General features: G+C 36.9%; 1 protein-coding gene, 2 long non-coding RNA genes and 1 pseudogene across 7 annotated transcripts; 1 reads left to right on the forward strand and 3 right to left on the reverse strand.

The window, feature by feature from the left end:
- Nucleotides 1-5,571: 5,571 nt before the first annotated feature.
- On the reverse strand, nucleotides 5,572-11,410 carry LOC113314141. Of its 5 annotated transcripts, XR_003342298.1 has the most exons (4): nucleotides 10,821-11,410; nucleotides 10,550-10,702; nucleotides 10,364-10,426; nucleotides 8,035-10,227 (listed from the first exon to the last, which is right to left on the reverse strand). It is a non-coding gene; the product is annotated as an uncharacterized LOC113314141 (long non-coding RNA). The 5 variants fall into 5 exon arrangements; XR_003342299.1 differs by lacking the exons at nucleotides 8,035-10,227; nucleotides 10,364-10,426 and adding an exon at nucleotides 5,572-5,633; XR_003342297.1 differs by lacking the exon at nucleotides 10,364-10,426 and having other exon boundaries at nucleotides 8,035-10,224.
- A 346-nt stretch (nucleotides 11,411-11,756) lies between these two features.
- Nucleotides 11,757-15,840, forward strand: LOC113308528. Its single transcript, XR_003339858.1, has 4 exons — nucleotides 11,757-12,388; nucleotides 12,497-12,573; nucleotides 14,489-14,635; nucleotides 15,371-15,840. It is a non-coding gene; the product is annotated as an uncharacterized LOC113308528 (long non-coding RNA).
- Nucleotides 15,841-17,536: 1,696 nt separating this feature from the next.
- Nucleotides 17,537-18,483, reverse strand: LOC113310522 (annotated as a pseudogene).
- Nucleotides 18,484-18,653: 170 nt separating this feature from the next.
- Nucleotides 18,654-20,484, reverse strand: LOC113310521 (omega-hydroxypalmitate O-feruloyl transferase-like). The gene is made up of 2 exons (XM_026559218.1): nucleotides 19,737-20,484; nucleotides 18,654-19,639 (listed from the first exon to the last, which is right to left on the reverse strand). The coding sequence occupies exons 1-2, from the start codon at nucleotides 20,193-20,195 to the stop codon at nucleotides 18,779-18,781; spliced, it is 1,320 nt and encodes a 439-aa protein (XP_026415003.1). The 5' UTR covers nucleotides 20,196-20,484; the 3' UTR covers nucleotides 18,654-18,778.
- Nucleotides 20,485-23,822: the final 3,338 nt, after the last annotated feature.

The following is a 23,822-nucleotide window of genomic DNA, read 5'->3' on the forward strand; positions in this document are numbered from 1 at the left end:
TGTTACTGTGTTCAACTTCCTGTAGTCGATACATACTCGCCATCCTGTGGTTGTACGTGAAGGGACTAACTCATTCTTTTCGTTCCGAACTACAGTAATGCCTGACTTCTTAGGCACAACTTGAATGGGACTAACCCATTTACTATCTGAAATCGGATATATGATACCCGCATCAAGTAGCTTCAAGATCTCACTCTTAACAACGTCTCTCATGTTAGGATTAAGTCTCCTTTGCATTTCCCTAGATGGTTTGGCATTCTCTTCCAGATTAATGTGATGCATGCAAATGGTGGGGCTTATCCCTTTGAGATCTGAGATGGTCCATCCTAAGGCTTCTTTCTGCTCCTCAAGTACTCCTAAAAGCTTGTTTTCCTGTTCTATGTTTAATCGTGAAGAAATGATAACAGGTAAAGTATCAGAAGGACCTAGAAATGCATACTTCAAAGTATCAGGTAATGGTTTCAATTCCTGTTTGGCCTTAGGAGACTCATCCGAAGATATAACAGACTTCTCAGAAAGTGGGAGTTGTTCCACTGTAGTCTGCCATTTAGTGATGTCCATTTGAGGTACAGATTCGAGCAAAGATTGGACTTCACCAATGTATTCATCATCATACAACTCCAAGTTAACATCTTCCAAACATGCTTGCCAGGGATCTTTTGACATAATGCCAGTCAATGAATCTTGTATCAAACTCTCAATCATATTGACCTCATGTACATCCTCATCATCAAGATTCACATGTTTGACTAACATTAAACACATTCAGCTCGACAGTCATGTTCCCAAAAGACAGCTTCAACACTCCATTACGACAATTGATGATCGCATTAGATGTCGCCAAGAAAGGACGTCCTAAAATGACAGGAATGTGACTATCCGGGTTTTGTACAGGTTGAGTGTCTAAGACAATAAAGTCTACAGGAAAGTAGAACTTATCAACCTTAATTAAGACATCCTCAACTACACCTCGAGGGACTTTGACGGATCGGTCCGCCAATTGGAGAGTTATGGGTGTTGGCTTCAATTCTCCAAGACCTAACTGCGCATAAACAGAATATGGCAGGAGGTTCACACTTGCACCTAGATCTAATAAAGCTTTACTGACCATGTGGTTTCCTATAGTGCAAGAAATTGTTGGACAACCTGGGTCCCTAAACTTAGGTGGAGTTTTGTTCAGAATGATGGAACTCACCTGTTCAGCTAAGAAAGCACGTTTGTGCACATTAATCTTGCGCTTTTGAGTGCACAAGTCTTTGAGGAATTTGGCATATGCAGGGATTTGCTTAATTGCCTCAAGAAAAGGAATGTTGATGTTGACTCTTTTGAACAGTTCTAACATCTCATTGTAGTGGGTGCTTATCTGTTGGCGAACTAACCTCTGAGGATATGGAGCAACATCAACATTAGGAGTTAGAGGGGTATTCACAACAGTGGGATTGTCGGCTTTGCTAATGTACTCAGGTTCCTTTTCTAAGTTGGAGGTGTTCTTTGGTGGTGTAGGCAATGATATGCTTGGCTCAGACTCATTTGATTGTGGTATGCCTACATTGTTCTCAACAATCTTACCACTTCGGAGAGTGGTGATGGAATGGGCTTGATCGGGTGAGGTTTCATTGCAAGATGATGTTCCTGCTTGAAATATCCTCTTTGGATTTTGTTGGGGCTGGCTAGGAAGTTTACCCTTTTCTCTTGTATTCAGTGCATCGCAAATTTGACCCATCTGGAGTTCTAGAGCGGAGACTCGTTGATCAGTTGCTTTCTCATTCTTCATCAGATGTTGGGTCAATTGATTGATACTCTCTTCATGCTAGACAATTTCTTGTCAGCAGTGTATTGAGGGTACGACTGCTGTTGAGGATTTTTAGGGTATTGATAGCCTTGATTGTTTGATAGCTTTGAGTGGGTTGAGATGGTCCTCCTTGAATGGGTCCTTTAGACCATGAAAAATTGGGGTGGTTCCTCCATCCTGGGTTGTAGGTCTGAGAATAAGGGTTATGCTCTTGTTTTTGAAACATAGCATGTGCCTGTTCTAGCCTAGATTCTTGGAATGCATGCATTTCCGGACAATCACTGACCTGATGGTCAGAACCGTTACATATATCACAGATAGCCATTTCGACATGTTCACAGAAAGCAGTGGTAGAAGGTTTTACGTTTTTCTGAAGTTCTAATGCTTCTATTCTTCTTGCTAGTGCTGCCATTTTTGCATTTTCCTCAAATTTAGACTCAATTCTATGGACCTTATCTACAGGTGTAGTCTTTCTAGGTTCACGAATGGACTCCCATTGTTGAGTTTTTTCAGCAACTTCAATTAGGAAAGCCCAAGAGTCATCAGCACTTTTATCTGTGAAGAGTCCATTGCACATAGACTCTACAATTGTTCGGGTGGAGACATCTAAACCTTCATACAAAATTTGCACAAGTCTCCATTTCTCAAAACCATGATGGGGACACTTAAGCAATAATTCATTGAATCTCTCAAGATATCTAGCTAAGGTTTCACCTTCTAATTGTACAAAGCTGTTCAGATTTTGACGAATTGTCGCAGTCTTGTGATTAGGGAAGAACTTTTTGAAAAACTCTTTCGTGAGGTTGTCCCATGTCCTAATTGACTGTGGATGTAAGGCATACAGCCATGACTTGGCCTTTTCCTTCAAAGAAAAAGGGAATAGTCTCAATTTTAGGGTTTCGTCAGACATCTGAGTGAAACGTATAGTTCCACAAATCTCCTCAAATTCTCTCACGTGATGGTAAGGGTTTTCATTTTCAATTCCTCTAAACACGGGAAGCATTTGTATTGTGCTCGATTTTAGCTCATAATGACCAGTAGCTTCTGGTAAAACAATGCACGAGGGTTGGCTTGTCCTTGTGGGGTACATGTAATCCTTGAGGCTACGGGGTTCTTCCATTATCTCAGGTTGGTCCGGTGTGTTTTCCTCAGAGGATGTGGGTATGTCAATTGGGTCTATTGGATTGACTCTAATTAGTCGGTTTGATTGGTCTCTAAAGGTCACAACCATATCCTAATAAGATCATTGATCGATGAACTAACATCTAACAAGCCCACAGTCAATGAAAAACACGACCTAAAATTTGGTTTTGTTGGGTTTTGGTTTCACAATGGGTTTAGAGAAATTTTGGATTAATTGGGACAAAAAGCCCAAACAACTAAAAAAAAAGGGTTTTGGTTCTTGGTTTTTTTTTTTTGTAAGGTTAGGAGCCCAATGATTGGGGTATAAACCTATAGTCCAAAATAAAATGCAAGCCCACAAAAGAAAAGAAAAATAACCAACAAATAATTACAAGCATATAAAAGAAAAAGAAAAAGAAAAATTATTACAAGCCCAAATAGAAAATAAAGAAAAAGAAAAATAAAATTATTACAGGCCCAAATATAAACACTTAAATACAAGCCCAGATAAATTTAATGAGGCCCAGTTGGGTTAGCTCATGGGTTAGGCTTACTTGATTTTTGGAGGGAGCCCAAATTTGGGCTTTTTATCCCTTTTTAGTTGCACAGGCCCAGTTGGGCTTTAGGATCGTCCTAAGCAGCTCAGTTGGTTCAAGCCCAGCAGCAAAGGTGGAGCAGAGCCCAGCAGAATCTGCAGCGAAGCCCAGGAGCAGTAAGTACTAAGCCCAGCAGCAGGGAAATATGCAAGCCCAGTTGACAGCTTCAGTTGGCAGCCCAGTTGGCTTGGCAGCAGCAGCTCCACACCATCAGCAGCAGCAGCAGCAGCTCCTCAGCAGCAGCAGCACAGCAACAGTTTCAGCAACACTTGCAGTTGCAGCAGTGCAAGGTAGTGCACACCAACAGCAGCAGCACTTGCACTTGCAGCAGCACAGCAGCAGCACTTGCAGCAGTGCAACGTAGTGAAGCAAAATCAAGACAGAAAACAGGAAACAATCAGAAAATAAGCAAACCGCTACCGAGTCCCCGGCAGCGGCGCCAAAAACTTGGTGTAAGGGGAAAAGAACCTACAAACTAGCCTGCAAGTATACAGAGTTGTTGTAGATAGGTTGAGTAAGAAAGGGTTTGTCCACAGGGACTTGGAGGATTTGCTGAAGTTCTCTTTGGGGAGTTTCTAAGGTTATCTGAGTTCAAGGGAGGGTACTAAGGCTTTTGATTCCACTACTTGACCCTAGGCTAAGGAAATTGTGATGCAATGTATGTCATGTTCTTTCATGAAAGATTACAATGAAGAAAAGAGTAACTAACCTAGCTAAATGACCCCTAGCATCAGCTGTCTTTCAACAGCACAACTGATCACAAGTATTTAGCTCAACTAGCTAACTGAGCTTAAGGCAATCTCTCTAATGGATTAAATTCTTACAACTGACCTAGCTGCACTCCTAGCATCAGCTGTCTTCTAACAGCACAGCTGATCACAAGTGAAGTAACTCAAGTGGCATTTCATTAATCCTAAGGCAGTTAAATCATTCCAAGACAATACATATACATTTACTATCCTAGCATATGATCAAGAGCTTCCTCTAAGCCCTAGCAAAAGAATTAGAACATGGACATGGTTATAATCATGATATTAACACATATACACATGCTCCACATTATAACAGTATACTTCACAATCAATTTTTATGCATCACAAATATTCCACATGAACTGAAAATGTAACTGATATATGAAGTAAAATGAAAACTAAAACATGTGTTCACTGGCTAGCCCAGAGATAACTGTTACAACAACACCACAGTCTATTTTATACCCAAATCCCTAAATTATACAATTAGGGTTTATAGAAAAATCCCCAAATTCCAACAGTGAAATTAACTCACTAATCTTCAAATTGACGTCGACCCATCCTTCCTCTGACTCTCCTGTTCCATTCCCACGCGCCAATTGCTACTCTAGACTCGCCTAATCGATTGATTTTTCTTCTAGGGTTTCAGAGAAAGGGTGAGAAGAAAAATCAATCAAATAGGGGGCTAGAAAGAGGGGGGTGATGATAGTAGTGATGGGTTTAGGTTTAGGGTTGGTTTGGTGGCTGTTTGGTGGCGTCAGGGAGTGGTGGTGATGATGGTGGTGCAGCAGGGTATGGTGGTTCTGCAGAGGGGGGGGGGGGGTGATGGAGGAGATGGGTGCGATAGAATGGGAGAAGGGTCTGTTTGGTTGGGGTGTAGGTGCTCGGTCGCTAGGGTGTGAGGCGAATCCATCGAGTCTTGATGTTCTGTGACTCTGAGCTGCGAGATGCGAAGATGGTAGGTAGATCGGATGGTGATGCGGAGGCAAGCGAGGAGCGACCGTCAGATTTTTTGATACAACGAAGTTAACGGCTCTAGATGGGGTTAGGTGTTGTAGTGTAAGGCGGAGATATCAAACGTTGATGAACAGCAAGGGAGCGACCGTTGGATTCAACTACCATCTAATCTGAAGGCTTGGAATTTCAGCGCTGTGGTGCTTGGCAGAGACTTCAGATTTTGATGCTCTATGAAGGAGCGACCGTCGGATGCTTCTGAGAACTGATCTGATGGCTGAGAACGGAGACGCTTTTGTGTGTAGAAAATGAGGTTGTGCGCACCATTCTTCGCGGTTTCCTTGCGTAATTTCTCCCGGCTTTTCACTACTTTTCTGCTCTTTTCGCTCCGCGACTCATCCGAACTTTATTTATTACCTAAAAATGCAAAATTAATTAATAAAAATATTTATTCTTGAAAACAATGAAAATACAGAATATGGGATAAAATGTAGAATTAATGCACAAAAGATGAGTTAAAATGCCAACAAAAAGGGATAAATATATACAATATTTGGCACTCATCACCGAGCGTAACAATACTGCACTTAATGCATGCGATATTGATGCTAAATAGAGTAGCAATTCTTCTCCCGGCTTGGCCTTTTGCATAATGGATAAATTCACCAAATAAGTTTTTATGCTCTGCAATGCTTTATCACATTCTGCCGTCCATTCAAATTTGGTCCCCTTCTTTAATATGTTAAAAAAGTGTTTACACTTGTCCGAAGATCGTGAGATAAATCTTCCCAACGAAGCTATCAATCCATTTAGCTTTTGAACATCTTTCACTGTTGCAGGAGATGGCATATCTCTAATTGCTTGTACTTTTTCCGGATCAACCTCTATTCCCTTCTTGGACACTATGTAACCTAAGAATTTCCCTGATGATACACCAAACACACATTTTTCTGGATTCACCTTGATATTGAATTTTCGCATTTGCTCAAAGATTTCGCGCAAATCGTCAACATGATCCTTCGCCTCTTTACTCTTGATTAACATGTCATCGACATAGACCTCTAATGTTTTATGTATCCACTTTTCAAATACCTTTTCCACCATTTTTTGATATGTCGCACCCGCATTCTTCAATCCAAATGGCATTTTCGTATAACAGTATAAACCTTTTGGTGCGAAGAAAGCAGTATGTTCTTGATCTTCTTCATCCTAAGGAATTTGATTATAACCTTTATATCCATCCAACATTGATACCCTATCATTTCCTGATGTTGATTCTACCATTTGAGGGATATCTGGTAAAGGAAAACTATCTTTCGGACACACTTTATTTAAATCAGTGAAATCTATGCAGATATGTATCCCCTTATTATTTTTTGGTACTACCACCATATTTGTTATCCATTCTGGATATTTCGCTTCCCTTATAGTCCCTGCATCCAATATCTTTTGTAACTCCGCTTCTATTTGTGGATGATAATCAATCGCAATATTCCTTATTCTTTGCTTAAATGGTTTTACATTCTTTTTAATGTTCAATTTATGACATGCAACAGACGGATCTATTCCTGGCATTTCTTCCATACTCCATGCGAAGATATCAACATATTCTCGCAAGATACTTACCGTTTTTTCTTCTTCTTCTTTATCCATTTTAGTTCCTATTTTTAACATTTTCGGTTCTTCTTCTGATCCAACATTTATTTCTTTCGTTGGTTCCACTGCGGTAAAATTTGCCTTCGGTTCTCCCATTGGTGTTGGTTCTTTAATCTTCTTAATCTGTTCACCTTCCTTCGCTGGTGCTTCACTTGGTATTCCTTTTCCCTCTTTCGATCTTATCATGTATATCCGAAATTCATCCTCCTTTTTTAATTCTTTTGCTTTTCTCCAGCGATCCTTTCGCTTCTTTGCTTTCCCTTCATGATTTCTTACATCTATCTGATTGCAAATCTTCGCACTCGTTACATCTCCTTTGATTTCACCCATACCACTTGGGATTGGAAACCTTATGCACTGATGTAATGTCGATGTTACAGCCTTTATCGCATGCACCCATGGTCTTCCCAACAATATGTTGTATGGTGATTCTATATCAATCACACACAGTGTTATCTTTGTTACTACTTCTCCCAGTAATATTCGCATCTCAATTTCTCCTTTTGGTTTTGTGATTGCTTTATTGAATCCATGAACATTGTAAGTTGGATGTGTCATCTCTGCATCCTCATATCCCATTGCTTTGAATATCCGATAAAATAAAATATCCACTCCGCTTCCTGTATCTATCAGTGTTCTATCTACCGCCCATATTTCTGAGTTCTTCTTCATTACAATGTTTTCTCCTCGTTCCGCTGTGACTGTAATTACCAACGGATCTGTTCTCTTTAAATTTTCTTCTGGAATTTCTTCTGCTGCAAGTGTAATCTTCACTTTTTCCCATTCTCTTAATGAAGATTCTCTTTTCATCGTTTCCACCTTCTTTACTTCATGATTTCGGTTATGAATTCTACCTGTTATTCTTTCTTGAAAATACGCATCAGAGATTGATGCTTTAGTTATAGAATTACATTGTATATCTCTACCTCTTCCTTGTATTGTTACGATTCTTGCTTTCTCCATAGATTCTTTATTATTCTTCTTTATTCCCAAAAGTTTCAGATCTATCTTTTGAAGATTTTGTAACTTGTTAACAGGATTTATCACCCAAAGCTGTTTCCAGCGCCAAAAATGTAGTTGCAGGAAAACTTACAACTACATTCCAATGTATCTAGATTATTTCTCAAGTAATCATAATGAATTCTTTATTAACTTTCAAGGATTATAATTGGATACAATGGATAACAATGACTTTCAATGACTTTACTTCCTCTCCAAACAAACTTTCTCTCTCCTAGTTTCTTGTCTAACACACACTAAAAAGATCCCCTTTTATGTGATGACTTCCTTCCTTTATATAGCGATTCCTCATAGTGGATGACAGCTAAGAGATCCACTATTTTCGGAATCACTGTGCGATACATTTGCTCATTACAATCACTCATTCTCGCACAAACTTTGCCTCGCATAGAACATCACACTTTACTCGTGATCTTGTTGATATCATCCAATATGTCACTTCATCTTTGCCATGTGTGATAGTCCTCGCTTACATCAGATAATCCTTACTTCGCATACTTATTGATATGTGCGATATTCCACTCCTACATTTTTCCTCTTCTCATTTCGCTTACATTATGGAGTGAGCGATATGAGAAATTTCCATCCTAAAATATCGCATGTGTATATGTTTTCGTATTCTACCTTACCGACATTCTTCCGGAATTCCAGTTCATTTATTCATACGCGTCGATTCTTCTCCTTTTTACCGGCTCAAACCGTTTATAACCGGTCGTATCTTCTACCTATTTATTGACTTATTTTTAAGAATAATAAAATTTTCTTTTATTCTTTACTAAAATTTCTCTTTCTTCCGCTGTCTGCTTCATTCCTGCTGCTACTGTTCTTCTGCTTCTACCGCTGTTGTTCTTCTGCTACTATTGCCATGGATAAAAATGCAAAGTTTGTTTTCCTCTTTCAAGATTTATCCTTTTATTCTTCTGATAATCATGATTCTTGATGGTAATTGTTATCTTTTTAATTAACCGAATTCCCATACTATTCCAGGAAAAATTCTTTTTTAAGCGCCTTGAGGGTAACTGTTCCAAACCCTAATTCTTCCACAGATGATGCAAATAATGAATCTCATAAGAGGAAAACTTCGCACAACAAAGAATTAAGAAATATCTAATTTTAACTAAACAATATTGTTGTCTCTATTTCTTATCTACTTTTTTTCGCAGGTTTCAGATTGTGAGATAGGTGGGGTCAAGAAACCAAAGGTTAAGAAAGTTCGCAAGCCCACAATAGTGAAGTCAAATCTTTCTATTCTTGACTTTGATGTTGCAGACGTCACCCCATTAGCAACAATTCGAACTTCTGATACTAATGCCTCTATCACCCCAATTCAAGCTTCTGATGCAAATATGTCTGTCGCCTTTGAAGAAAATTTTCCTGGTGAAAAAGAAACTGCTGCTGATCAAGGGACAAAAGATACTCTTATTACTGCCTCTGCGAATTCATCGGATGCGAATCAGACTTCTTCTTCATTCATCCATATTAATCCTCAACCAAATTCTGTTAATGTATCCTCCCCTAAAAATTTTACTATTCCTTCTCCTCCTATATCCATCCCTTCTTTTTCGTCTTTTTCTTTGTTATTAAATTCCCTTTCTCTTAGCAAAAAGGATTTGGATAGCGTGAATTTTGTTTCCCAAACTCTATCCGACATCATCAACTCTGCTCAATCCTCTACTAATGACCCTTGCAAACTTCGCATTTGTTCTGCTTTAAGTAAACTTTTGTGCGAATTTCCCTCTGATAGTACTATAAGAGATGAGATCCATTCTCACATTGATCCGAGCTTCCATACTGCTCTAGATGTCTTGGTAAGCGCCTTTTTTCATGTTTTCACTTAACTTTAATATCTTAACCCCCTTATCCTTGTCTTCTTTCTTCTTTAGGATTCTCATCAACGAATGATTCTTGCCGAAGGACGTTTTAAATCTAGCTGACCTCAGTTGGAACTTTCGCAACAAAATGCCTCTTTGGAGAATGAAGTCAATAGGTTGAAAATGGAACTTCAAGAGGTCCATAAATTGAGGGGAGAACTTCAAGTTACAAATCTTGAGGCTGAAAACCTTCGCAACCGAAATCAAGAACTTAGAGGTGACTTTTTCTCCTTTGCTTACTGTATCCTATGATATATTTCTTCGCTTACCAACATTCCTTAAATTTCTTCATGCATTTATTAAGACTAAAACCATAGGCGAGTTTTGGAGAGATATACTTTTCAATATCTTGCTGAGGATACTCAAGCGAATAACGAGAAGTTGCAGACCCAGAGAATAGCGATTACGTTTCATTATAATCCCGTAAGAGTTGTTCTGAAGTCATATCTTCAATGAATCTACTGCTAAAAGAAATACCTCTTTAGCAAATCATCATTGAATAATCTAAACATTTCTATGGTTGTCTAGAATTTGCCACTAACACAAAGGATATTTGTTAGAAAATTCTACAGAAACGTTTCTCCACTTGTGTATACTCACTGTATTATTCAAGGAAGAATAGGTCTTCAATGAGTTTTTGTGATTATTTTCTATGTCCAAGGCCTGTCTCAATAGGAAAACTTTATATAAAAATTTAGATACTTTCACTGGGATGGAAAACGTTATTTTCATATGCGTTCCAAGAGCAAGAAACGATTGAGTTGTTTTCAAAAGGTTTTAGATTACCTTCAAAGTGTTCCTTCCTCCATTACTGCGCCCATCCTGATGCTCAAGTATGGCATGGTAAAAGAATGCAACAAAGAGAAAAATCGTTAAATATTACCTTCTCATCTATGTGCACCTCTTCTTTTCTTTTTTATTTTCCCCGAATCTGTTAGTCTGGAATGAAACAATGTAAAGATTAAACTCTTACAAATCCTAACTCAAGAAACCATATAAAAATTCTTTATTCTGTAGATCGTTTTATGCAAATCATTTCAAACCGAAAAATGCTTACAAATTTTAGGTCTTTCAAGAGATGCAGTTATCAATATACCCGCGTTCTGTCAGAGAGACCCAAAAATCTTTTCTACTCGATCGATCCAAAATCTGCATATATAATTTAATCAACTCATAATATTTTACGCTAGTATCAAATCTCTCAAATGATTAAGCGCAAATTATGTCGTCCTAGTCTTTCTGACATAATTACTCGAGGCAAACTCAAGCAAATTTGAAATTAACATCAGAAGTTAACAAATCACTAAAAAAATATACACTTTTCAGCAATTTCAAAACAAACAACCCAAAACTATTCTTAAGAAAAGATGGATACAACAGGGACAAAGGGTTGCTCGTTCTTCCAATGCAACGGAAAGACAATTTGATTCATTGTGTAAAATTGTATTGTAACAATCAACTAATTGACATCGATTAACAAACCATTATTTTGTCTGTACAATTTTGCTATATCGCTTGCCAACACAGCTATCATGATTGAAGAACAATTCTCTTTCCTGCAATTCATCAAACACATGTATTTATGTCTTCCTAAACATCCTTCAAGTCTCCCACTACCGTTGAGTTTAAAATGATTGAAAGCACGCATCAATATTGACCAAAATTGGATGGCTACAAAATTTAAAGAAGTTGCATCGTTTTCGAAGGATACGTATTCTAATCTCTTCCCAAAAGAATCTCGTATAGATCTATGTACCGTATCTAACTGTTAGGAACTGTTGTGTCTTTTCAAATTGTAGGAATTAACGTTTAATCCCATTTATGTTGGGCTTTAGACTGTTTAGTCCTGTCATTCAAAACCTAGTATTAGGAGATCCAAATTCACCAAATTTAGAACGGGTCGGTCCTTTTCTGACGATTCAATCCAAATCGATAATTTTCTCTGCCTAAAATACCCATTACCGATATTACTTCTTCGTAGTTCGGTTTCTACTTTTTCATTTCAATGTCTAAAACTCTCCCGTGAAGAACAAATCCTACACTTAATCTTCTCAATCAAAGTTGAACCCAAACATAAATCTGAGAATTAAACAAACAATCGATTCAATTTGATTCTACTTGAAAACCTAAATCATTATCATCAGTACCTTTTCTTGAAGATTAATCAGTCCAGGGGAAAGCTTGATGAGATTCAACTTCAATATTGAAGAGTTCATCGTTGAAAGCGATTGGAAAGATAAGTGTAGTCTGTTCTTATCATTTAATTTGGTTGCAACTGTCAATTTATTGATTTCGGAGTCGATTTCAAAAAAAAAATTACGATTTCAAAAACCTAATCGCTTCGGTTTCAGTTTCAATTTCTTATCTAATTCATGAGTTTAGATATGTGTTGTTGTTTGGGAAAATGTGGCTTATGTTGGATACACACAATCACTTCAAGTTTATTAGTTTGGATTTGAAGAATCCAAACTAATTTTTATCTTATCTTCTTGTTTCTCAGTTTATTTGTTACTCTAATTTAAATCTTAATTCTAATTTTAATGTTTAACTTTTATGTATATGTAGCCGGCTCCTGATACTTATGATGACTTGTTCGACCTCGCAAGATTCTCTATATGGCAATTGGTGAGATACGCAATATGTGAACTGTTTATAAATATCTTCCAATTTTTTGCACACTATTCTTACATAAGCTTTTTATTTTTTGTTTCTGTTGGCCTCCTGTTGGAATAGATGGTGTTGCACCTCGAGCCAAAACGAATCAACAGAGAGCAACGCGATTTAGGTTTTCAAAGGATGCCGCAGATGCTGTGAGTGGATTTTATTGAATTTTTATAGTTTTGGCGAATAAGAAATGAATTTAAAGACTCTAGGGAAAACAAAGTGGTATAATCAGTATTGGATTCAGTTTTCTAGCTATTTTACGGAACAATCCAGTCCACCTTTTCTAAACTTATTCCCTCTACTAGTGACATACTACTGAGTAGTGATTACCATTTACCATTTGAGATAATGTTTGTGTTCATTTGATGGGCCAAATTCCTGCTAATATTGCTTTGCTGTTAAAGATAGTGTGTACTGTAGATCGTGATGTCTTATCTATTCGAATCAGGAGTTAATAGTTATTTGTTTTTGAGAAAAAATTTGTGCATCACACATGCCTGCAGGGTTTTTTTTCCAAGATGCAAATGTTGAAAGATCAGAATATTCAACCAGTCCTCGCAAACCCAAATGATGTACCCTGGTGTGGTCATCCAGGAACATCTTGGGCTTGTGAAGATGTGAAAGTGTTTCTTTAGTTGAGTATCACTTCTCTGTAGTTTGTTTTCGTCATTGTAGCCCAGTGATTTCGGTGATGAAGTTCTTAATTATTGTTTAATTATCGGTTCTATCGACGACTCTATTGAGGTCAAATAGATATTTGTTGCCATGTCACTGCTTTCAATTTGCATTTCTTGTTTTTGTCGTTGAAAAATCATTTTGCTATCCGTGTGTACTTGTAGTGGAAGATTAGTAGAAAACAAGTTGAAACATTTAAAATATGATGCACATTTAAACAATAAGATGGTCACTTTTACACATTTAAACGTTAAAATGGTGGTCACTCTTTCATATTTCTTGCTTAATTAAATTAAGTATGGAGTAAACTGTAGAATTTCCTCTTATAAGATAAAAAGGATGCACATGGAAGAAAGTGGGTGACATTAACCATCTTGATGATAGATGGGCCTTAAAAAGAAAGTCAAGAAAACAGAAAATTGATTTGTTGTTGGTTGGGGGGTCCTGGTGAGGGTGGGATTCGTCAAAATTCTCCATCAAACTTTGTTTGGTTATTTCTCATTTTCTTTTTTAGTTCTTCATGGAGGAAGTCAAAATCAAAAAACAAAGTCAAAATCAAAAATCAAAGACTTAGGTCTAATATTCATTTTGGAGTTGAGTCCATTGAGATTATTTGAAATTAGTAGGAACCGGGGGGTTAGTAAGTAGCTCTAGTAAGTAGTAGTACCCAAACATGACCACCCCCTTCATTAGCTCTTTTGGAGCGAACATTTTATATAGTCTATTAGCCTATATACTATATGATGAGTACGAGTATATTTATGAGTGCTAGTCGTATTAATGGCTGAAAGTCTGTCACCATGTGAGTCTATCAGGCTTTTGTTTTTGTATCAGATCTTAGTTGCTACTACCACTAACAATATATAAAGAATGTTTGCTGGAAACGTATTGCAACAAAGGCATGATGTGTATTTTATGTAAGGCAATATGTTGTTAGTGTAAACCAGTTGATTGTTAACGTGTACATAGTTGTATATCTGTTTATTTTCAATGTGTACATAGTTGTACACCTGTTGAAATGTGTACATAATTGTACATCTGTGGATTGTTTATGTGTACATAGTTGTACGCGTGCTGATTATTAATAGTTTTTTTATTCAAGTTTAATTTCGCATAAAGTATCAGATTACGTTAATAGCGGCATTCAATAGTAACATACTAACATGTAACTGGAATTTCATAATTAGGGAACCAAGTGATGCTTTCAACTGTTAGGACATTTTAACTCATTTTTTGCGTACACATGGTTTCTTAGTTGTATCTGAAGTTATGAACGGTGTTAGCTATACTTGGATTGAAAGGAATTCATGTATATGCCCTGTGGTATCTATACATTCATTGAAACCCTTTGATCTTTTGTTTATTTTTTTGAATTTTGATGATCAGAAAGGTACTAGCTCTGGTGAATTAAGGAGGATTTCTAGTATTGCTTAGGAGAATTTTGTAGCTCAGTTTAAGGTTAGGGAGTCTGGCAGTAGTGGAGAATGCAAGAAGGTTTAGAGGAAGTTTGCTGGAGACTTCTACTAAGGAAAGGTAAATTTTTGTACTGGCTCTACAAGGTTTATTTTATGTGTACTACATATTTTTGTATTGGCTCTACAAGGTGTGTTTTCTTGTACACTAGTTACATGCATTTATTTTTATTTATTTTTTCGTTTTGTACTTCCTACACAAGGTGTATTTGATTGTACACCAGTTATACGCAGTGCATCTCAAATGCCACTACTTCCTTATATTGCTTGATGTCTTGCTTATTCATTTGTCATCGTGGATTACATTGCTTGTCTAGGTATCTTCGTTTAGACACTAAGCGAAGAATTGGGCTTCCTTGCTACACATAAATAATTTTTGAGTCACCGAACACATCTTAATATCAGTTGATAAATCTATTTTCTACCCATTGTACTATATTAGTCTATTACCATAGAATATGTGACAAAATTCGTGTGCTTACTACACTAATACATCAATCTCTATACATGCTAGTACTTCCATTGTCCACACTGTCCATTTTAATTTCTAAATAATCCCTACTCGAATGTATACTTAATGGTATCTTTTTAGTCCCTTTTGTTATTACCTTTTCTACGGAAATAGTTGTACACCTGAAATGAATTTTGTAATTCTACTTCAACAAAATAACCAGCCTGGTCTGAAATGTATTTTATAGTTGCACGCATTAAATTTCAGATGGACATGTGTTTGACTCAGATCTTTCTGGTTGTTCTCTAATTGTTAAACTGACTGATCTTTTTTCGTACATTCTAGGTTGCTTGCTAGGAACTCCAAATGAATATCGGTTGGCAGGGGTAAGCAAGCTAATGAATTGAGATGAATATCCACAATGGTCTCCCCAGAAGTTGTCATCTGATCCTAACCTCGATGAAGCTACTCAAGGTTTGCTTTTGGTGAGTTGAACTCAAATTGTGATGGCCCATTGTGACAAATATCACATGACATTCTAATCATGTACCTAAGCTTTGTATGTGTTAACAGCAAAATAAATGGCCACTTGAATCGGTTTAGCAAATCATGTATACCTGAATTAGTGTTCAACTGTTATTTAAGAGTCGTTGACTGTTTTTTATCACAGAAATTACATGTGTACATATTGGTACACCTGTAATGTAATTAAGTGTACATTGTTGTACACATGTGACAGAAATAACATGTGGATAATATCCTGCCCTAGGATTCCTAATCAAATTTTAGTGAAAATTCTTCTTTCATTTCTTGAATGTCGAATCAATGATGCTATGAGTCTCTGATTGCTGGTTATGACAGAAACTACATGTGTACATATTAGTACACCTATAATATAAGTGTACATTGTTGTACACATGTGACAGAAATTAGGTGGTGCACCATACAAGAACTCTTTTCTTACTCACAGGTTGTATGCACAGAAAGACCATAGAATGTCAGGATATTTGTTTTAAGGAAAAGGAGGAAGATTTTGAGATGTTGGCGGCCAAGGTAATGAAGAAGGAAACATACAAGAACTGGTCAGTCTTACATAATTCTCAGAAGAGTTATACTGTGTAAAGCCTAGTGATCTTCTTCAATGCAATAATGGATGCTTTTCTGGTAGTGCATCGTTTGTAGAGTTTCCGATTTAGCTTGACATTGTCTCTTGGTATTCAGGTTACCATCATTCTATAAGTTTACATACTGGTGCACCTGTAACAAGATGAGTGCAGGTGGATTTCACTGCCATTCTCATTCTAGAAACAAGCCTTTTTAAGGAACTGAGATGGTGGATTTCACTGTCATTCTCATCCTAGAAACAAGCATATTTTATTTTTCTTTGACCAAACCCAAAATAAGCATACCTGTCATTTTTACCAAGTTCTAAATAGAAAATATGCGCATCTTTGTGAAACAGATGAGTGCTTAGTTCTACAACACCTTGCAACTAGTATTATGAAGGTACCTTTGTATGAAGAAATTGTTAAAATAGGTTTGGGTTTCTTTTAATTTTTTTTGTTTTGGGGACTAATCTGATTACCTTTATTTGTTATGAAGAGGGAAGAAATATTATAACTAGTTCAGTGGGGTCAGATGTAAGAACTCATTTGGAACAAATGCAAACACATCAAATTTTCCCATGATTACACTGAGTAATTCATGCAAAGGTGGTAGCAGAGTTAGAGCTGCAGTTGTTTGTGGGGATTAATGTTAAATTATCAGGTACATTTGAGACACTGGCAGCAGGTATGCTTCCTATTACTGACGATTTTAGTATGCACAAGGATGAACCTTATTGGGATACACTGACTGGTGGATTCGCTTCCGTAGATGAGGCTAAGATTTTGCTTAGATGGAAGACTTAAGTTGTGTGTAATGTACAAGCTAGTGTCTTTGGATTTTCTGAATTTTTATGGATGTGTACCTGTTTGTACACTAATGTAAACTAAGATTTTTTTTAAAAATGAGAATTATATAATCATATGGGTACTTTTTTTGTAGCTTTCGGAAAGAGCTTTCCGAATATATAAAGTTTATAAATTTTAGACTAATGGTTGGAAAGATAAATTGTTTTTAATTTTTTTCATATTATTTAAAATTCTGACATCATCATGCGTCACTTTGGACTAAACTGTAAATATTTTGACTAAATTATAAATCAAGAAGATTATATTTGTATTTTTCATAGTTTAAATAATTTTTGGACTAAATTATAAATCAAGAAGGTTATATTTGTATTTTTCATAGTTTAAATAATTTTTGGACTAAATTATACCTAGTTAACTCGTGATGGATTAAACCGTTTTTTCAAATTTGGTCTGCAAAGGGTGGTTTCCGACGTCGCTTCTTATTTTTTCAGTATCGCTGAGGATGAATATGGAGCCGCCACGTCAGCCTAAACATCCACCTTTATATAAAGAAGAATTGATAAGTGAATTCAATTCCAGGCACAATTAGCAGAAAACATTTAAACAAGAAACTAGCTCAAAGTTTTCATTAACAAGAAAAGCTAATCCATTACAGACCTTACAAACACACTTGCACCAATAAGTTAATAATAACAGCCTACCACAACACCATGACATCTACTCTCCTTTATTGTTCACATTTCACACACACTAGCACACAACATAGTAAGTTTACAAGACTAGAGCAGAGCAAAGACACATTTCATTGGTCAAGGGACTCAACCATCAATCTGAACGGATTTGACTTCAGGCTTCTTCTCTTCACCTTTAGGAAGACTTACAGTGAGCACTCCATTCTCCATAGACGCCTTAACTTCATCAACTTTTGCATTATCCGGCAATCTGAATCTCCTTAAAATTACCACTGCTGCGTTCAACTCTATGCCATTTATCATTCTTCTCTTCTTTCTCTCTTCTTCTTTCACCACTTATCTGAAGCACCCTTCCTTCTTCAACTTCGACTTTCACTTCTTCCTTCTTAATTCCAGGAAGATCTGCTCGGAAAATATGAGCCTCTGGGGTTTCTTTCCAGTCGATTCTTGTGTTTGCCAATTGGGATGTTTCTTTTGAAATTTCAGAACCAGCCGGAAAGGAAAGCGCAGAGGAGGAAGAATTGGATCCTGAGAATGGAAAACCTTGGAATGGATCCCAAATGTCTAGTGAGAATGGGTCGAACACATTTGTCCTCTGGTTGCCAAAGAAACTTGGAATTATCGACATTGTTGAGAGTTTGTGGTTTTGGGGTTTGATTTGAAAACTGTTTTCTGAGAATTTGCGAGCGAGGTTGGTTATGAGACTTCAGGACGTTTACGCTGTAACTGAGATTTGAATGGTTATATCGATTGAATTTATATAATATACAGATTATAAGAAAGATTAAGACAATTCTGGACGGTTGTAGAAAATTTAAGAACAATGTTTTTTCCAGAGACGTCTAAATTTCGGATCCATACTAGAATTGTCCAGTAACATCTGTTGACCTTTTAATAGAATAGAAATGTCTAGTAACTTCCCAGGTGGATGGGAAAATACCACCACCCCACCCTAGGTCCATGGTTAATAATAACAATCATAGTTTATAAAAAAAAAAAAAAAAAAATACTCCAACAATCATAATTATAAAGGTTGTAATATATTAAAAAATTATATTATACACAATTTCTGCAAATTAGAATTTGATGCATAACAGAAATAGACAATGAAAAATTACAAAGGATGCAGTATGGCCAAAATATGTGATCTACATTTCCATCATTTCTTGGAAGATCTTCATGGAAGAAACAGGGAAACCCAAAACCACATTTATGGTTTTGCTATCATCCCCAAGAGATAAGAACAAAATGGCTTCTTTCAAGAGAAGAGACACAGGCCCTGAAGCAATCGGCTCCCCCCAACCGAAATCTGCTGAGCTGAAAGACAGTCTAATCCAAGGGCCTATCATAACAGTAGATTCTATAGAAGCCATACTTCTATTTAGCTCATAGTGATCAATACCAGATCGGAGGTAAGAATTTGTAACGGACTTAATTGACTTTTGAACTAACCCAATTGCGTATGAAATAGGCTTGTCTAGCAGCTCCTGTGAATTACTCTGACAAGTTGTGACCGTAACTGCATTACCGAAGTATCCTTTTGGTAACGGTGGATCGATTCTTGCTCTTCCATCAACAACAAAGAGCAGCTTTGTATCTTGTTCTTGTACTAATTTTAGTGCTCGTGCTTTTGCTCGCCATACTAAAGCAGAGAGCGCTTCAAAAGTTGTGCACTTGTCAAGGACTCCGTCTTCCATGGCTATTCTCTTAAGCTTTTCTAGCTTTTCGGCGTCGAAAAGGAAAGAACCATAAACCATTTCTTCTTCTTCGAACAGAGCATTGGTGTTTGATATGTCTTCGATTACGTCGTATTCGATATGGTGGAATTCAATCTTAGGTGGGTTTCGTGCTTTTAGTATGGTTCGATCTAGGATCGGCGGTGTGGATAATGGAAAACCTCTTGCAACTTCACCCCATGAGTTCACAAACTCCATTGCTCCAACCCCATCAAACATAATGTGGTTCATGCATAGCCCAAGAACAAATCCTCCGCATTTAAACTTTGTCACCTGCAATATCCAAGTAAAAGAAGAAACTTAATTTACCGTATCTGTTCCAAGAATTACTGGAATGTTAAAAAATTAATTTTTGTCACCTACACAATACCTGAGCCACAATGAAAGGATTTCCAGTAACATTGGTTGAACCCTGAATGTCAAAAACTAGTTTCGCGCGAGTCTCTTCATCGAGTTTAGTGATGTCTTTGATTTCTTCGATGGTAGTATCAGTTTCAGCTTCAACAAAGACGACACCTTCTCCTGTGCAATCAACATACAACCTGGTGTCGCCGTCTTCACCCTTTGTTAAGCGCCCAGCGAGTGGATAGTAGTAAACAAGAACCTTTGACAAAGCATCCTTAATGGTTGCAGCAGCTAATTCATTTCCCTTCTCCTCGGATGCCTTGAACAAGTATATCGTTTGAACCGTCCATGGATTTGTTTGGTCAAGGTTCGACAGAAAATATAAACCTTTAGATGTTTCCTCTGCGGGAACAACCATTGTTGGTTCTCCTTTCTTAACATTTAAGACATTCGCATTAGAACTCTCCATTACTCGAAACGACATTTTCGATCTCCTATCAAGTTTCCAACAATCAAATCAAAATTCTGAATTCTTGAGTCGATCCCCTTAGAAGTCAGATTGTTGGTGTTTTCAGAAATGATACTTTTGGTGAACTTTATATAAATGATCTCCCTAGATGAAAATTACCTCCATCAACAGATGGTGGTGGTGCATTCCCCTCAAGGTTGGTTGTTAATTTAAAATATTATATCATCCGGGTATCTGATATCCCCAACAGCATTATTTGCCGTGTAGAGTTAAACCTTCATTAGTAGTTTATTAATTTCCACAATCATTTTTAGTTTCATCCATTGAAACTTTTGTGTGATATATATTATTAAAAACCAAGTTGATGCAACCACCTTGATGGCTGTAGGTAATGCGTATATTAGATGACATGTTTCTTTCAGTTGCTAAGTGAGCTTAGTTTGGTGGTGACGAATGAAAACAAGGGTTGGGAGTATTCATTTGATTATTATAATATGGGGTTTGGTAAAGCATATTTGACTCTTCTTGCATTGAGTTGATCTCACAATTGTCATTGATGACACGGTTGTAATTTGGTTAGAGAATCAGTCAAGTTGTGGTTTAATATTAATTGATTGATGGAACTAACAGTCGAGCCAATTGACAATTTAGTTCAAGGACCAATTGTGCTCATGTTTAGTGGGACGTCACTTATGAAAATTTTGCCATTTCTACTTATTCACCAACCAACAAAATGATTTTACAAGGCACTTATGTTGGTTAAACTTCGACATAAAAATCACTAACAAGTTGGTTAGGATAAGATTAAGAAATTGATGTAATCCTAAGGGAATTAGAATTCATCTAGTTCTAAGAAAAGGAAAGACATGTAATAAGGTAATAGGACTAGGAAAAGGAAGTCATAGTTCTATATATATATATGATCACCAAAATTGTGGTTGATCATATGAGCAAGATTAGAGCTTGTGTTTAGTTTTGAGAGATTTTCTAAACATCAATAAAGAGAGTTGTCTTTATATAAACTAAGATTGATCTTACAGTTGCCATTAATTGGTATCAGAGCGTGTTTCTGAGCCATGGAAAACGAAACCACCATTGTGGGTGCAAAACAGTTCCAATCCTCAACGCTGCAAACTACACAGTATGGGCCATGAGAATGAAGGTACTGATGAAAATCTACAAAGTTTGGGAAACAATTGATCCTGGTACATTGGACCCAGACAAAAACAATGTTGCCATTGGATTACTCTTTCAAGCAATACCAGAATGTCTTGTTCTACAAGTTGGTGAACAGGAAACTTCAAAGAAAATTTGGGATGCAATAAAGGCACGTAATCTCGGAGCTGATCGAGTTAAAGAAGCCCGTCTGCAAACCTTAATGTCTGAATTTGAAAGAGTGAAGATGAAAGACACTGATACTATTGATAGCTTTGCAGGAAAGCTATCAGAGATAGCCTCAAAAGCTGCGTCACTTGGACAATCCATTGATGAAGATAAACTGGTAAAGAAGTTTCTCAATAGTTTACCAAGATCCAAGTATATTCATATCATAGCTTCTCTCGAGCAAGTCTTAGATTTAAAGAAAACTAGATATGAAGATATGATTTGAAGATTGAAAGCATATGAAGAAAGAATCCTTGATGAAGAAAACAATGGAGAAACTCAAGGAAAACTCTTGTACACAAACTCTTACCAAAAAAACTCTGCGACAAGAGGAAGAGGTCATGGAAGAGGTGGTAGAGGAAACAGAGGCCGAGGAAGGGGAGGAAGGTTTAACTCACAAGATAGAACAACAAGTCAGAATGATCAAAAGCAAAGGAAAGAAAAGAAGGATATATCAAACATTATTTGTTACAGATGTGATAAACCAGGACACTTCTCCTCTGTATGCCCTGAAAAAATAAAAAAGATGGAAGAAACAAACAAGAATGAAACAAGGGAAGCAGATACAACTCTTTTCATGCACGAAGTTGTATTCTTAAACGAAGGGAAACTAATAACAAAGAACTACGAATCAAAGGATGGAGAAGAAGCAATCTAGTATTTAGATAATGGAGACAGCAATCACATGACTGGTAAGAGACACTACTTTTCTGAACTCAATGAGAAAATCAATGACTTCTCAAGATATATGTGGTATATTCTTCTGAAAGAAAAGAGTGAAGCATTTGACAGATTCAAAGCTTTCAGAAATCTGATAGAAAAAGAGTTAAAAGAGGAGGTCAAAATGCTTAGAACTGATAGAGGAGGAGAGTTCACTTCCGTAGAGTTCAACAAGTTCTGTGAGTCAAATGGAATCAAAAGGCAACTCACAGCACCATATACACCACAACAAAACGGAGTGGTGGAGAGGAGAAACAGGACTCTAATGGAGATGACAAGAAGTTCTTTAAAGGCTATGCAGGCACCTAATTATCTATGGGGAGAAGTTGTACGACACTCCACATACCTAATAAACAGGCTACGAAAGCTCTGAAAGACATGACTCCATATGAAAGTTTGCGAAAGAGAAAACCAAACATAGATCATTTAAGAGTGTTTGGTTGCAAAGCATACGCAAAAGTTGATTCTGCAACTCTTAAGAAACTGGATGATCGATCTCAGAATCTTGTGAATCTAGGAATTGAGCCTGGATCCAAAGCTTACAGATTATTCAATCCAACAACGAAAAGAGTGATAGTGAGTCGAGATGTGGTATTCGATGAAAAAGCAAACTGGAACTGGAAAGAAACTAATGATGGACCAAGTAGGGATCCAGGAATGTTTCACATGAGATGGGGTCAAGTAATTGATGAAGGCGAAGGACCCATAATCATCAGTACCAATGGAAACAATGATGTTAATCAATAAGAAGAAGAGAATAATTAAAACACTGAGAATAACGAAGAAGAAGAAGAAGAAGAAGAGGAGATCGATGAAATAACTCAACCCATTCCACTGCGAAAATCAACAAGACAGATACAAAAGCCACAGTATCTGGAGGATTATGTTCTTCAAGCTGCAGAAGAATGTGAGATTATGCTACTTTCTGTTAATGATGAACCAAGGAATTTTCAGGAAGCAAAGGTCTCGACTAAATAGACACAAGCATGTAGAGAAGAAATTATTTCAATCAACAGAAACAAGACTTGGTTTCTAGTTGATAAGCCAGGTGGGGTAAAAGTGATTGGTCTTAAGTGGATCTTCAAAATAAAACGGAATGTTGATGGTACTGTCAACAAATATAAGGCAAGACTTGTAGCTAAGGGATAGTTCAAGAATCAGGCATAGACTTTGATGAAGTTTTCGCACCAGTTGCTAGACTAGAGACAATTCGTCTCTTAATAGCAGAAGCAGCATCAAACTCATGGGAAATTCACCACTTAGACGTTAAGAAAGCATTCTTACATGGTGAATTGCGAGAAGATGTGTATGTTGAATAACCAGAAGGTTTTGAAGTAAAAGGACAAGAGCATAAGGTTTATAAGTTATCAAAAGCTCTATATGGTCTAAGACAAGCTCCTCGATCCTTGAATACAAAGTTAGATCAAATCTTAAGAGAAATCAGATTTGTTAAGTGCTCTAAAGAAACATCAGTACACAGAAGAGAAGAAAAGGGAACGCTTCTTGCGATTGCAGTCTATGTAGATGATCTATTTTTGA

Source organism: Papaver somniferum, chromosome 9 (assembly GCF_003573695.1).
Source record: "Papaver somniferum cultivar HN1 chromosome 9, ASM357369v1, whole genome shotgun sequence".
Classification (NCBI taxonomy): Eukaryota; Viridiplantae; Streptophyta; class Magnoliopsida; order Ranunculales; family Papaveraceae; genus Papaver; species Papaver somniferum.

What these genes read in the sequence shown, in the direction of transcription:
- LOC113310521 (XM_026559218.1), bottom strand. Translation starts at nt 20,195, where the DNA reads ATGTCGTTTCGAGTAATGGAGAGTTCTAATGCGAATGTCTTAAATGTT. An exon ending in ATCCTTTCATTGTGGCTCAG is followed by an intron (nt 19,640 to 19,736) that starts GTATTGTGTAGG and finishes TGGATATTGCAG; the next exon opens with GTGACAAAGTTTAAATGCGG.